The 15,776-nt window shown below is 45.0% G+C and overlaps 2 protein-coding genes across 52 annotated transcripts in view; both read right to left on the reverse strand.

The window, feature by feature from the left end:
- Positions 1-420: 420 nt before the first annotated feature.
- Positions 421-1,772, reverse strand: LOC100879209 (protein dpy-30 homolog). 2 transcript variants are annotated; one of them, XM_012281474.2, is made up of 3 exons: positions 1,640-1,772; positions 1,447-1,523; positions 421-826 (listed from the first exon to the last, which is right to left on the reverse strand). In XM_012281474.2, the coding sequence occupies exons 1-3, from the start codon at positions 1,653-1,655 to the stop codon at positions 584-586; spliced, it is 336 nt and encodes a 111-aa protein (XP_012136864.1). In that variant the 5' UTR covers positions 1,656-1,772; the 3' UTR covers positions 421-583. The 2 variants fall into 2 exon arrangements, with proteins under 2 accessions (XP_012136864.1, XP_012136856.1); XM_012281466.2 differs by lacking the exon at positions 1,640-1,772 and having other exon boundaries at positions 1,447-1,633.
- A 239-nt stretch (positions 1,773-2,011) lies between these two features.
- Dscam1 (Down syndrome cell adhesion molecule 1) overlaps positions 2,012-15,776 on the reverse strand; it is a 61,342-nt gene continuing 47,577 nt past the window's right edge. For 27 of the 50 annotated variants that reach the window (XM_076533914.1, XM_076533911.1, XM_076533915.1 and 24 more), the window contains exons 12-29: positions 13,413-13,532; positions 13,163-13,336; positions 12,808-13,104; positions 12,378-12,739; positions 11,939-12,310; positions 11,682-11,868; positions 11,317-11,604; positions 10,931-11,200; positions 10,637-10,868; positions 10,391-10,567; positions 10,120-10,286; positions 9,562-9,801; positions 9,021-9,188; positions 8,356-8,493; positions 7,478-7,668; positions 7,049-7,406; positions 6,403-6,460; positions 2,012-5,123 (exon numbers count right to left, since the gene is read on the reverse strand). In XM_076533914.1, coding sequence (XP_076390029.1) covers positions 5,039-5,123; positions 6,403-6,460; positions 7,049-7,406; positions 7,478-7,668; positions 8,356-8,493; positions 9,021-9,188; positions 9,562-9,801; positions 10,120-10,286; positions 10,391-10,567; positions 10,637-10,868; positions 10,931-11,200; positions 11,317-11,604; positions 11,682-11,868; positions 11,939-12,310; positions 12,378-12,739; positions 12,808-13,104; positions 13,163-13,336; positions 13,413-13,532 — 3,884 coding nt within the window. In that variant the 3' untranslated portion in view covers positions 2,012-5,038. Of the gene's footprint in view, positions 5,124-6,402; positions 6,461-7,048; positions 7,407-7,477; positions 7,669-8,355; positions 8,494-9,020; positions 9,189-9,561; positions 9,802-9,845; positions 10,029-10,119; positions 10,287-10,390; positions 10,568-10,636; positions 10,869-10,930; positions 11,201-11,316; positions 11,605-11,681; positions 11,869-11,938; positions 12,311-12,377; positions 12,740-12,807; positions 13,105-13,162; positions 13,337-13,412; positions 13,533-15,776 lie in introns of all 50 variants that reach the window. The other 23 variants (XM_076533944.1, XM_076533947.1, XM_076533938.1 and 20 more) reach the window with 3 other exon arrangements.

Consider the following 15,776-nt stretch of genomic DNA (forward strand, 5'->3'; position numbering starts at 1 on the left):
TGTATATACGTAAATTAGTGAATTTATCGGAGTGTAAAATACATTTTGTGACAATTCGTTGACCAATTACGTTCAATTGGATCCAATTAAGTTGTCCAATTAAAATCGACACGAACACAGGAGACATTACGATTTATTGAACCAGCGATAACGATCCTCGTTTTTCACGATGATGCGAAAACGTGGATAACAGGAAATAATTCTGTTCAGGATTTCAGAGAGAAAGAAATTGTTTCAGATTTGAACTATTGAAAATATTTAATGTCTTTGTAACATGGTTAACCTGTACAAATTTGAATTATCTGCATACACACACAATGGAAAGAGGGAAGCAATCGTAAAGAATTGATTAGATAGATACAAAAATGAACATTAGTGGTAACTTATATTACTGCGCTTGAACCATTGAAAGAACCGTCGCATGATAAAAAGCTAATACATTTTTATTCAATTTGAAATTACACGGATGCACCTTGCCCAATTCAAATATATCCCTATGTCAATAAGTGTCTATAAAAAGTCAGTAAATGTTCATAAACAATTTATCGAATTTCCATCACATACTTAAAAATCGATAGGCAGTTCATTGACTAGTTGGCGGTGATTCACCATTGTCATATTGGCTCTTGTTCCTTAACAAATATCCAGCTAAAAAGCTGATGGGGTCAGCGGGTCTCTCCTTAGCTAATGTTGACAGCGCTTGTAACAAAATTGGAACTACGGTTTGATCCAAGTATTGTCTCGTTGGTAGAGATTGCACCTCGACACGAGATTTCTTTGGAGGTACACCAGACAGGTCAGAGTCCTTATTCATTGCTAGTATCCTCTGTAACAACAAATTGAATGACACATTAATACTGACATAATTTTTAATCAAATCGAGGTCCTCCTTAAGCTATCTATTATATTCTTTATTATATCCCGTACATAATGTAACAATAGACCGGTATTCACTTAAGTTATCTTTCATTTACTTAACGTGTCTTTACAAACTATAAATGTAATAAATGGCTTTAAAAAGACCCCAATTAGGATTCAAACAAATATTTTTATATATTTGTTTGAGAAGTTCACACACAGTTGAATACATTTTGAGGTGTTCAGACAATGCAGTAACAAATGGTTTTTGATTAAATTCAAAGTATTTGAATTTGAAATATAAAATAAGAAGATACGTTAACCTAATCGTGCAAACGACACATTCTTGTGATATAACTTCAAATATAAACAAATTTTAGCGTAACAGCTGTCATCGGATTGGCGGGAAATATTGAAATTTATTAACCTAACAAAACATTGAAAATATTGATCTACGAAAATCGTAGCTAATATTGTAGGAATTTGCGATTGTTATTAGAGCATACAAATTTCGAGTATTATCTATAAAACAAAGAGAAACGAATAGTGTAACAGTTAACAACGAAGTTTATAGGTTATCTGACTTACGTGCGCTGTTTCACTCACAACATTGGTGAGGGGTTGTGCCGGAGTTGTTGGCTCGGTTCTTTCTTCTGTCGTATTTTCTGGCGTCACAAGAATCATAAATTGGACAACATCGTTATTATAACGATCCTTTATTCATAAGTCATTGCTTAACGTTACTTGCTAAATAATAAAAAGCAAAATAAACGGTACATACCACCGCCGGACGCCATCGTGTGAACAAATGATGCTACCAACTACCACAACTTATCACTGCACGAACACTATTCAAATATTACCATGTATACATGTAGTGGTGAGCGCGGTATCGTCATTAAACTTTGAAAAAACATTTGAATTATAAATGTTTACTGCGTTGCTTTCGTAATATAACAAATTATGCATTGGAAAATTTTTGAGGTCAACTGAATTTCATCAGATATTTATTGTCGCTTAATATTTAAGCAAGAATTGATCTCGCAGGTAAGAGAATATAGATCCAAACACAAAAACGATTTCAGTTAGCATTTTAATATTTTATTAAGGATTATTCAATAAAATTGAGGAAAAAAATTGACAAACAAGCAAATGTTTTTTTTGGTTTTATTTATTTAACGTAAAGTTAGACGCTATGACTTTGGTACAAAAACATAAAATAGTGGTACTGAGGAAACGGTGTACTGCAAGCGGATCCTCGAGTCCCTACGAACGCGGAGAAATACGAGTATCGTTGTACGAGAATGCAAACTTACAGCCAATTTAAAGGCGAGCACTGAGCGCAACACAGAAGTTTACTAATTACGAAATGTCCCGAGTCTGCTTGCGAACTTAAAACAGATCAAACGATACGCGCCCCGCCGAAGAAGCTCGAAGAACCGCCCCGTTGTTGCACGAAACGAACATCCAATATTTCCATGGAACAAAGCATAATATTATAGGTATAACGTGGACGGTGATTACATACCGACCGTTTCACAGCATCGTTCGAAAAAGAATAACATCAAAACCTTGCGAAGAGAGAAACGATACCAGATCGATCACACAAAATCCATATAACGACGAACGAGTTTCCAATCGATGATAAATGAAAAATTGCGAGATAATTCGCGGTTAATCACGTTTTTTTTTTTCTTATTTTTATTAAATATCGACGCTCACGTGCGAACCGGAGGCGCACGCGAAATCGATCGTAGCGGTTAATATTGGAATAAGTTAAATATTTTCGTCGAATTCTCTTTCATCGCGTTAAGTTTCAAAGCTTCAAAGCGAAAAGCTCCGCGAGCGTTACGTGAGTAAAACGTGATATACATTGTTAAAAGGTGACTTGGATATGGCTACATTTAATTGTGGTAGAGCGCGATCGTAACACATACACGAGACACGAGACTTTGCGCAGCCTTTAAAATCACATCGATGAGTAAAAAATGCTTTGGCGAGCGGAGTCGCAGCCAGCGATACAAAAAGGATAAAATTGGGAAGAGAGAGAAATGAAAAAACTATTCGTGTTCCACGGCCAAAGTAACCCGGCACTACCTCATCGTCTACAACGAGGTATTCTTCGACCGTGAACTCTCAACTGGTGTACCACTCGTGCATCGCCTCAGCAAATAAATGCGACACCTAGACATACCTACTTACTTACAACGTACTGTATATGAACGTCAATATATATATATATATATTTATTTATTTATATATTTATATATTTCCGTATATCTAAATAGTGTTGTAATAAAAACGAACTATGAGTTACGCGCCGTGACCGTTTCCTGGCAGACTTCGAGCCATAGATTTAAACGTTCGAACATCTTAGTATCAATCTTTTTCCCCTAATTCGAATACTAAACGCGATTCTAGTAATTGTTGGGCGAGAATTTTAATATTTTTCCTACGCTCGACGTCATCGCCGTTCAACGAAAGAGGAAACGGCGCTCCTCGCGACCATCCGTCCATCTTATAACCTACTTACGTTTAAATCGGTACTTGTTGCTCGAATTGCTTACACGTATAATATCATCGTCGCATGTATCGTTAAATTCACGTATGCACACTGGAGAGCAGGGTGGACTTCCCCGGAGAAGATGGCAACGTAGGGAACAAGTCACTCGTTCGTTTTTGATTAGGAAAGCAATTTTCAAACAGAATTTTTGGAATTTTTCAACTCAATAATTTCGGGAAAGCGGATATTAGTGATCCACTTAATCCCTCGAGATTGAGAACAAGTCGAGACTGCTCCCGTTAAACTCACCCTCGTCCAAAAGAGCCTACCTTACCCCCAAGAATACATTCATAATTGATCAAGAATAGCTTGCGAATATATGTAAATGTGTGTGTATGTACGTGTGTATTGCGGACTAAATATCATATAGGAGGATTAAAAATCGACAGCGAGCGTGGTGTATTCGTATGTATGTCACATGTACGTGTGCTTACGTTCATAATCATTTCTGTTTTTCTCTAACGTATCGAATGATGTGGTCGGCTGAAATCGTATGTCTCTGCGATAGAACGTGCCGCGTTGTTCTTCCTACGGATCAGTCAATCGGTGTTTTCGTCAAATTTCGAGGGTGCTTTTCTAATTAAAACGCCACCACGGCATCGATGTGACTCGTTGTCCGACTACTGCTAAAGAACGACGACAACAACGACGACGCACTCTCTGCGACACCGTCGCAAATACAGTGCTCCTTAGAAATTGCTCTCCGCGACGTCGAGACTCCAAGATCGTCGATCAGCAAAAATAGGGGGTAGGTGATAGGGGGCGGGGACACAACCTTCGTTACGAAATTATAAATCGTATATATGTATAGTATCATTAATACGTGTATGTATGTATGTATAATATCATATGCCTGCCGGGTAGGGCAGTGTGGCACAACCATGACTTAAAAAGCGAGTAACTAATGTATCTCGTGTGTACTTCCCGTGACTCGTGGGCTCGACAATTGGAAGCGACAATTGTAACCTAGGATACATCTCGCCAAAAGACCCCCGTGAAATTTACCGTCGCCGAGAGCACGCGTCGCGGGCCGGATAATTGTTTCTGTCGCGTTTTCAACGTCCACGCGAACATGCCGGGTGTGTTCGCCTTTCAAACGGTGTGTGTCTCGTTCGCCGTCGTCCACTTTCTCGCGCAACCGCACGATATCCCTTGCCTCGCGAACAATAGTTGTTCCCCTCGTCTAGAACGGCAGTCAATGAATTTGGCAGTATCGCGATCTGGCCTTGTTGGTAATTGAGCAAGAACGTGTGAGCGATCGAACATCGAAGAAAAACACGAGATCGAAATAGAGAAAGGCCGTAAAAAATGGAGAGAAAAACGATATGGTCGAAGACGAAGAGAAGGGTCCTCTTTCTCGATTCAGAAGATAAGGATGCCGTGGACGGTTGCGTGGACCGCGTGGCCTACGTTCGACGAGGTGTACACCGTGTGAGATGGACCGTTGACTACCTACTCGCGACGATGGTGATTTTTCTAATATGATTAATCGTTGCAAATTGGACCGACGACAGCACCGGGGGAAGAGTTAGCGTGCGCACTCTTTCCGCTTCTCTCGAGTCTTTTTCGGCCGCTATCGACGAGAGAGACGGAAGACCACGGAAGATGATTTACAGGTTACACTGCCACAGTATCGTAGGGTGTGAGGAGTCCCCCGTGACCGCCGTGGCCGGCGCCGGTTTGCCGGCCGGGGGCTTCGTTTCTGTAACAAACAAGTTACGATTTTAATCCTCCTCCTCGTACTGTGTTATCACCAACTCCCCCAACGATACATTAGTACCCTGGTTACGTAGGATAGGAAAAGGGTTCAGAACTTGAACATTTTTAATTTAGCAGTGGACAAATGTAGGTCCAAAGCTCTGAATCCTTTTCTCGTATCACCTTTATACGTTATGCTCGGCGAGCATAATGGTAATGATTGCTAATAATGATGATTACAACGCATCTAAAGTATAGCGATTAAAACAACTGATGAAATGAAGATGATTCGGCAACGCATGCATTAGCTGCGACTCGCGGACACGTTAGTGACACCGCGAATCTTTGCATTACTTAGATACGATGATGGAAATGTATTAATAGCGGCGGTTAAAATTAGTAGCACCAGCAGCAATGGCAGCAGTATCTGTAGCAACGACAGGAGCAACAGCTGTAGCGGAAACAAATGAACTGGCAACGATCGGATCGTATACCGTTTGGCATCGGCTGGTAAACAAAAAAAGGATTAGCGTTAACTACACAAGTATCACGAGTGACGGTTGTCACCATGACCGCATGCAAACACACGTTGACATGGTAAAAGCGGTTTTTGTCTTTTTTTCGACCCAGGTAGAGATCTGATTGTCGTTGGTATGAAAGCGACGCTGTCGAAGCATTGACTGACCTATTCTCTTGGCCACAAAACAAAACTAGCTAAGGAACAAAGTTAAACGCAACGTTCTAAAGCCTTTCGAAAATCACGCTCTAACGCGATTATCGTTACAAGAATGCATCCTCCATGGTAATTACGGTTTAATTGTCTTAACGAACTTACGGCTTCCTGCGTAAAGAGCCATGAAACAAGAAAAAAGTCAGAGATACGTTAAAACAGATTGTCAAGGAGGATTGTACTGGAGTTCTTTTAGCGGACACCACCGTGCACTCGATCGCCACTACGATACTTTAGTTTTTGTTTTCGTATTTTTTTGGAACGTCCATGAGACACCGATAGCATGTACCAATCGTTGGATAGAGAATAATTTACGCGTAATAGAGAGCAGGTCTAGCAAAGAATGCGTAGAGTCGAGAATGAATGACTCTCGTCCGTGTACGACGAGAAGTCGAAGCGAGTAATTTGGGGATAGAAAACTCGGGCCAATTTACTTTCGAGAAAGTCAATGACAATTCTCGAGGCAAGAAATCGCTCGAGACACAGCGGCATGAGACGGTGACGATTGAATCGGTTGCACCGTTTTAACCAAACTCACTCGATCTCTACTGACCTCTCTATGAGTTTACGCATCTCCTCGGTGGTCATGCCGTCCTTGCCGCGAGCATTCACTGAAATAGAAAAACACACGGCACGATTGACACAACGGTAAACTACTACGACGACACGTAGCATGCAAATTCGTTGAGGCTAATTACGATTAGAATACACAGACTCCGCAGCGAGTCCCGTTCATTCGTGTACCTCGTGACTCGCTCGGCATGCCTATTATCGTCTACTGTGTAAGAACGAGCAACGACAGGAGACCAAAATGGCGGATACATCTGCCCCAACGGAGATCATCGATCGATACCCTCGTAGCCTGGATTTACGCGCGTGTGCAATTTGTACAAACTTTCATAACTTTCGAATTTCTGGAACATTGGAACTTTGGGAGAGAAAGGATAGTCTGTGTTCAAGGAGAAGTCCAAAGAACTAATCTGAAACGAAGAATGTAGGACCTAAGGACATCCCTCTTCCTGAAAATCGAACACCTACAAATCGCTAATTGGTGACCATGTTTGATACTAGGAAGTCAGCGCAATTTGCAGCAACACGTAAACCCAGAGATAAACGAGTAGTATCTCCGATCGTGCATCGACTGCTGTTCACGATCCGACCGTTTCGTCCCCTATTCGATTACAGTTCTTTGTACTGACCGCCGTAGTTGCGGTTCACAAGTTGGTCGCGATCACATTCTGCCTCGCTGATCTCGTTGCTTTCCTTGCTGTCGTTGAAGCTGGAGTTGTTCTGGTCGTGGTTCCTTGGTGGTGGTGGTGGTGGTTCCGGTGATCCAGAGACGGGGATGTTGCGGGCCGATCCTACGCTGCGACGTCCGACAGAGCCACGAGATCCGTAATGGTCATAGGGAGCGCCATATTGTCCGTATTGGGAGCCGTATTGGTCTTCTTCCGGTGCGCAGTTAGCTGGGTCGTCGTATTCGGGAGAGAAAACGTTGTGGGTTCCGCTGCCGCCTCCTTGTGATGGTACTCGGGAGTAGCGTCCATTTTGACGGGGCTAAAATGAAGCGACAGAAATGATAAAACTTGGAAGTTAGAGTGTTTAGATAGGAAAAACGGTAAGGGTACCATAGACTGAGATCCAGAACGGCTATGGGCAGAGGCATTGGTAGGATGTCCAACAGGTGGTCCCATGGTGCCAGAGTGTCCGTTTCCGGGGTGAGGGAATGTCTGGAATTGCATAGCCTTGCTGGGGTCCATTTCTTCGCGGAATCCAAGAAGGTGGAAAGTAGCGTACGGGCAGATCTCATCCTCCATACCTGAAAAAAAGGATTACCGAGGGTAGACACTGCCATTATGTATCTAATCAAACTAATCTATTATTGTACAAGACTATGGGTCGAGGACACTGTAGGCGTCGTTTGCCTTTCAAGGGACGATACTCCATGGATGACTGTTCTCATGCAGACATCTTCAAAGTAGTCAGGTACCTACGTTTCGCATTCCTACGTTTCCTTTCCTCGCTCTTACTCTTCGCGAAGGTTTATAGAAGTCATGCTTATTAGTGTCTTGCACCATCGACCACTCGTTCTGTAGTCAGACACTGAAGGTATCCGTTGAAGACTTTACTCTGAACTTTATTCTCAAATTCGAAATTCAGTGAAGCTCGTCTCACACACCTTCAACAAATATCTTCGACCCAGAAACGCGAGTGGGCTGGTCCTACCGACAAAGTGGCAAGAATCGAAAGAAGTGTGCCTGTGAGTGCCTCGTGTTTGCGAAATAAAAGGGCATCAGCGCAAGCATGCGAAGACGTGCAACATTAAGAGGAAGGACAGGTACCAGCACGGTGAGAACCACGGACGATAGAGGACTTACGAAGACTGACTGCAGGCAGCCGACAGCTGCACCGGCCGCGGGTTAGTCATTCGTAGTGACGCGATAGACGAAGGACACGAAGTAGGAAGAGCACGCTTCGTGTCTTGAACTACTTTCTGTTTACCAACCTCTGTGGGATAATGCTTCGGCACTGCCCATACGTGGTGGCGGTGGACATCTTCGGTTCGGCGCGCAATGATTCAATTCTTCGTACATATGTCGTCTGGGATCCCAGGTCGAGTGGCTCCTTATCGAGCCTGTTCCACCTATCGAACATATACTACAAAGGTCGTACGACTGACTGACGCTTACCGATATTCGGATTTGGCTCGCTGCCATATCCGGTCGATTTTTTCTTTGACGATTGACGGGCTTGTCGGTGGATAGAGAGGTTCTTACTCGATCTTGGTACGCGCAGCAACGCATAGCGTAAATAAGGGAGGAGAATGTCCGGTTCCCGTAGGGCATACATCTCGGTTACGATAAAAAAGAAAAGAATTTGAAGCGAGGCAAACAACGAAACAACTGGCAATAACTATGATGAACGCGTGTATATCTGTCTATGTAATGAGATTGTGTCTGAATGTACGTGCATTGTACGACCTATCAATCTTGTAGATTCTGGCTCATGATCGTGATAATCTAATCGTGTTCCTTGTGCGACATCCGACTTGTGTGTCACGTATGTAAAAAACGAAAGAAGAAATAACGGTAATACTATCGTGCCGATGCGACAACATCTAGACAATTGGAATTTAGCTAGAAATCATAATTGTTGGCAGTTGTGGCTTACTTATAACTGTACCTCGCTTGATGCGATCGCAGGTGTTATAGTTGGATCCAGGAACAGGGGGTAACTTGCGGTTCGGTGGTGCGATGTATCCAAGTTCGTCACGAAGGTCGGGTCTGCGTTTGTCGAGAGTAGCTCCGCCGACTCCGGTTTGCTGGTATACCACGTCATCTAAAAACCGATCATGGCATATTTATGAGACAGGGATCAATGCCGATTGTTTCGTGCTTGATTGTGTCGTTGGTCCACCGGCACCTACGAAAGAGGATTTTGTAAACGTAGGGCGTGGATCGATTGTCAGAAAGATGCTCTGTATGTGAAACGAAGGATAGAGTAGTAAGTGTGACACTTGAAACATTTGACAAAAGTAGGACATCTCGATATCATACCCTTGAAGGCGCAATTGCATTTGTCGTTAACGATACGTTCACAATAACATTCTGTAACAATCCTTCATGATTTAGTAGCAGAATGATGAACCTTCTGACAAGCTTCCATGATCGTAATCTTAGCAAGTTAAAATAATAAAAAAAAATTGCTATACATTGTCCTTCGTAATATTTCTCGTCGGCTGATGAGATACCTCGCAGCCGTGTTTGTTCCGGGCCTCGAGTTCTCCTGGACAACGCGACACAAATGACCACAATTCCCACGATAATGACGACAACGGTAGCTCCGACCGGTACCACAACGTTCACGTCGAGCCAGCTGGGTAGCCAAGGGAAATAACGTCTGACGTCCGTGTTCTCGTTACCACCGTTACGTACAGGGGGTGCGATCGTACCTACACGTCGAAACGGTAACAAAGAAGAAGAAGATCACAATTACCTTTATCGCTACCATGGCCCTTTCCTCTGAGAACGCAGATCACGATGACGGCAACGATTATAACGAGAATAGCTGCTACCACGGGTACGACCAGATTCAAATTAGCCATGAAAATTTTCATCGGATCCTCGTCGTTGCCACCACCGTTTACGTCAGGCAGCTCTCGGGCCGGTGCAATGGTGCCTGGAACAAAAAATCATGGCGACCATTCAATCCAGGCCACCATTAGCACCGGCCATGAGTGCCGCTGCTTCTTTAATTGCCTCATACTTACCTCCAGTCACGGTCAGTGTAGCAAACTCGTATTCAGCTACGGCGAAACCGGCGTTGTTGTGAGCTGTCACGCGAAGATGATACCAGGTAGCAGGGTCCAGATCCAGAACGACAAAGTTTCCGCCGGGTTTCACGTTGTTCGATACCTGATTCCATTCCTGTTGGTGCCTGTTCAAACAATCAGGTGTAACCATTGTTACCAGAGTCGCTATATAAATCTTAAAGAGGATAATCGCCGAAGGGTTTCATCTTTCAGAATATTTTTCTCTTACTTCTTCTTGTGTTCGACGACGAAGTAGAGCATGGGGCAACCACCATCGGACCAGGCGCTCAAGTGAAGGGTAATGCTGTTAGTAGAGACTTCGATGAACCTTGCAGCTTCGGGGATGATCGGTTTGGAGCCTTTGGTACGGGTGTTGAGCATGTCAGAAGGATCGCCAGTGCCAATTCTGGATTATCAAATCAAACAATTACGAATGCACCGGCTTCGCTTCGTGCCAGAAGTCGCAAATCATTACCCGTTGTATGCGGTAACGTAGATCTGATATCGGGAGCCACACCATAAGTTTTCTAAAGTGTATTTCTGAGCCGTGGAACTGATCTGAGCGGTTTCCCAGTCGCCGAATTCCGGTTTGTAGTGAATGGTGTATCCGTGGATGGGGGCGTTGTCGGTGGGGTGAGGTCTCAGTTTCATGGTCAGCGAGTTGGTGGTGGTAGCAGTGAGGGTGACTTGCGGTGAATGCGGAGGAGCTACAAAACGACACGAGATTCCGATAACTTTCTTCTTTGAAACTGCATCGCGTGAAACTCACCATGGACGATGAGTTGGTGAGTTACGGTGTCATGGCCGAACGAGTTTTCAACGTAGCAAGAGTATTCGCCAGCATCTGTACGGTCAACTTCCTTGATAAACAGAGATCCTTCGGGCAATTGTCGCAGTCTGTCGCTCGGTTGGAGAACGGCGCCTCGGACTTTCCATGTTACTTCCGGTGCGGGTACGCCGACAGCAAGGCAGGGCAATTTGACGTCTTCCTTGTACGTAGCCGTGAATTTGTCGTCGAATGAAGCGATCTTAGCCGGTACTGCAAATGAACGTAATTAATTTAATGCTAGACATATTTGATACTAGTGTTCGGGGATTTAGACACTGTATGGATCTAGAGTCCAGAAATTTGTGGATAACCAGAAGTCAAAGCACCTCTAACGCTCGGTGCCAAAGCCACAATCTTGGAAGCCTCTCCCTCGCCGATGTTGGTGCTGGCAGTTACCCAGAAGTCATATCTGCGTTGTTTGTCCAGTCCAGAAGCCTCGTGAGTCAGTTGGTTCGGTGGTACTTTTTGGCTAGTCGGTTCCTCTGTGTTGTCTGCCTTGGTGTAAACGGTATACTGGGTGATCACTCCGTTGGGTTGGCTTGGTGGGCGCCATGAGACAAGAATGGATTCAGCGGACATAACGAGAGCTTTGATAGCGATCGGTGCTTCGGGGGCTGCGAACAAGCACGACATAAATTCAAACTGACTGCACAATTTCTCCCGAATATCTTTCCACGAATTGTAGTCCTACCATCCTGTTCGGTCTGGCAGTGAATAGGTGCGGACTTGACTCCATCGCCACCGGAAGTGAAAGCCAAAACTTGCATGCTGTAGTTGGTGTATTTCTTCAGTCCGTGTAAGATGGTTTCGCTGGAGGATGTGATCTTGGTGTCCTTCGTGTTCTCGTCATACCAGGTGTCAGATGGTCCGTAAATAACCTACGGAACACGCTTATGAGCCTTTCTGAAGAAACAGGAAACAGTCAATCTGTACAGAGATGTAATCAACCTTGTATCCAGTGATAACTCCGTTGGCAGCGCTGAGAGGAGGCGACATCCATGAAACTCTGATCGTCTGGGAGGTAAGAGTGGTGCAGGTTGTGTCATGAGGAGGCTGTTCGGGTACTCCTTCGGCAGTGTGTTGTCTTCGTTCCTCGCTCATTGGGCCTGAGCCAACTTTATTGAATGCCTGAACAACAACGCTGTACTGAGTGTAGGTTTTCAAGTTCATGATCTGCAAATGGTGCTCTTTTCCGTCCTCCTTCGAGAAGTCCACAGTTTCGAACATGTATGGTTTGTCAGAAGAAGAGAGTCTGTATCCAACGTAGTAGCCAAGAATCTCGCCGTTCCAGTCTTCGCGTGGGGGTGGTTTCCATGTTACCTGTCACATTTAATCCCTCGGTAATTTTCGTTACAAGCCTAGAATCTATCTGAAGCATAATCAGTACCTTAAGAGTGTGTTGGTCAAGAGCATCAACTCGAACGGAGGTTGGTGGGCCGCTTGGAGCTTCTTCGGCAGTGATGATGGTTACGGTATCAGACGGGTCAGATGCGCCAATTTCGTTCTCAGCAACGATTCTCAGATGATAAGTGGTGGCAGGTCTCAGATTGAAAACTCCAGCTACGTTCTGTTGCGCTCCAGGTACCAGTACTCTGTCAATGTCAGTTTCCCAGGAGCCTTTGCTGATCTTGTATTCGATGATGTAGCGTTTGATCGGGCTGTTTCCATCGTACGGTGCTGCCCAGGACAACTGAACCGAACGTCCGGATTTGTCTAATACTTTAAGGCCGTATGGAACTTCGGGAACCTCTGCAATAAAAATTCCACGGATTAGAATTCCGACGATCATAGAGAATTGTTCAGAAGTAGATACAAACCTTGGACAACCATGTTGATGCTAGTGTCGTCGCTTCCAAAGGCATTAGTGGCAACGCAGGTGAACAGTGCAGAATCGCTCCTCTCGGTTCTCTTGATGCTCAGGTCAGACAGTACTCCATTAGCCAAAATTTCTTCGCGGATGGTGTAACGAGAGTCGCTCTTCGGGTCCAGTCTCTTGTTGTTCATGTTCCATAAGATGCCAATCGGTTTTTCACCCTGAGCCTCGCATTGCAGTACAGCCGGTTCTCCGCGTCGTGCAGTCTGATTCCTCAGCGTAATTTCGAAATGGGGTGGAGCTGTGATCGAAGAGACATTACTCGCAACGTTCGCAAAAATGCTCAGATGAGAACTTACCCTGAACCGAAATGAGAATGACAGCCGAGAGTCCTGAGCCAATTCCGTTAACAGCTTCGCAAAGATAGTAGCCTTCGTTCGTCTTTTGAATGTTATTAATAGACAGGGTTCCATCCTCTACGCTGATGTCGGGGTTGCTAAGTTTCAAGTCGGTATAATCGCCCGGTGTATCCCCTGTAAACGAAGGTGTAATAATTATGATTTTATAAAATTATATATAAAATTGTGGACGAGAGGTAAGAATACTAACCAGCTGCTCTCTTCCAGGTGACTTGAGGCTTGGGGAAACCGTCGGCTTTGCATTCAACGCGTGCATCAGAACCCTGAGCGAATGCCTTATCGGTCGGTTCCAGAATCCAGCGTGGAGGTACTGTTGCAGAAGAGAACGGTTATTCAAAGTGTTCTGTCGGCATTCACCGATCAACAGTTAAACCGGGAGTCAGTCGCATCGTGATCTTCGGAGATGCATTATTTGAAACCCGCGGACATTTCTCGTACGATATTCGATAAGAAGCCGAAGATCGCGACGGTAAGTTTCGTGGCATGCTGAACGAAACGCGACTCCCTCCCGCAACTGCGACAACACTGCGATAATTCGTACATGCAGGAACTCAAGAATGATTATGCGGGTGACTACTGCACGAACAGAAAGAAGGTCAACAGGCAGATAGATGGTAGAGAAGAGCACGGTTGCGGCTCTGAAGGAGCTCACAGCGCGCATGCGAAAGACACTAACTAAGAGTACTACGATACTCGAGCACGGTCCATCATGCTGCACCGCTTGAGAAAGAGTGATCTGTCTAATTGTTAGTTAGTCCAAGGGAAGAAGCATGCGTGTTAAAAAAGATCTTAGCTACCACTACGAATGCATGTAAAAAATGAACGAGGCGAGACGTGTGGTGAAAGGCATTGGGGGTCGGGGTGAAGGTGAAAAACGGATACGAGGTGATCGGGTGCAGGTGGACGGGGTGATTCTGAGGGGTTGATTGGATGGTCGGTCGGTCATCTTGGAACAAGGACACGTTGTAACGCGACGGGGGTACAGTGAGGTAATATAATGACAAATCGACACTCGAACTTTGTGATCACGAGAGACACGGCTCGATCGTAGGACCTACATAAGAGAATCGCTCTGAAAAAATCGCGACGATCCACCGATTACTGCTAGTTGTATGATCGAGAGTAATTGTGACGCGATGCGAATCGCGCATGAGAACGAAAAGTGACGTGTATGAGCCTGTCATGTGCCTGGATCTGTTGTCGCGGCCAAATCAACTGGAAAGCCAACGAAAAGTGTCGTCGAAGAGATCAGCGACGACGAGCATGACAACGAGACAGGGAAATCAAACTAGGCGAAATATGTACTTATAGCCACAGATACGATGCGGGTCAAGCTCAACCAACTTGCTGAGGGGAGAGACGGGAGAAACGTGTGGGACTTTGGGCTCACTCTGCGTCTGTTACTCGGCTGAAAAATCATAGGCGGAACCAGAAACGCAAAAATAAACAAAGATAGAATTATATACAATTTCACCAAAATATAGAATATGGTAAAAAGACAGAAAAAGAGAGAGAGAGAGAGAAACGGCGCGCAAGAATGTCGTCTCCGGTGACGAAAGCAACGCACTGCATGTGTGTGTGTCGTGTATATAAAAACTCTTCCGCTGAGAAATGAAATCCAGAAAGCTTCGCCAAGGGAACACGACAGCTTCGGCAACGACGAAGATGCATCAATCAAGCCTGCAATCAAATACTCTCACGGGTCCGGCGTGGTTGCTTTCATTCCGTATTATTCAATCATCGTTCAATCATTATCATCATTCAATGCTCCCATTAGTCTGGCCCTAACCGTGAACTCGCAATGTCGCCTCGTGGATCGTCCTGCCGGACGGATTACTAGCGATACACGTGTAACGTCCAGAGTGCTCCGGTGTAACCGGCTCGATCAGCAAAAGACTTGTCCGTGGGCCGAGTTTCCCGATGCTGTATCCCATGAATTGCGACAATGGCTGGTCCTCGTGCGTCCAGGTAATATTGATGGGGGTGTCACCCACCAGCACCATGCACGCCAATTGGGCTGCTTGTCCCTCATAGATCGGTTGATCCCCAAAATCGAACGGACTGATCCGTGGTAAGACTGGAATGATAGGCTCGAGCTAAATCCACGGATAGGTACATGGATGTTCCTTTTGCGATCCTTTTGTCCATCCCTTCATGGTACACTGGTCAATCATCGTGTTCGTGTACGTTGTCGGTTCGTTGCTTCTCACGAGAAACACTGGGTCCTCCCCTTTCTGGCTCCAAACCTACTTTACGTGTCTCCGGTTATCACGGGTCGCGCACATACTTCGTTTTATTAACGTCCCGACGAATACATCTCTCTCTGCGAATCGTTTCGAGAAGGACGAAGAGGATTTGGAAAGAGAGACAGAGACAGAGAAAGCACGAGAGAAGTGTGTGTACGCGTACGGGGACGTGGCACTGGCGTAACTAAGATCGTGGTCCAGGGTGGTCCCCTGGCGACGTTTCTCGGATGAAAATCAGGGTGTTTGTGATTTTGAAGATTTCTAAAGAAAGATTTTACGTGCAAGGAGAAACCTACCCTGGTCCCTAT

The sequence above is a fragment of the Megachile rotundata genome, chromosome 7, assembly GCF_050947335.1.
Source record: "Megachile rotundata isolate GNS110a chromosome 7, iyMegRotu1, whole genome shotgun sequence".
Taxonomy (NCBI): domain Eukaryota; kingdom Metazoa; phylum Arthropoda; class Insecta; order Hymenoptera; family Megachilidae; genus Megachile; species Megachile rotundata.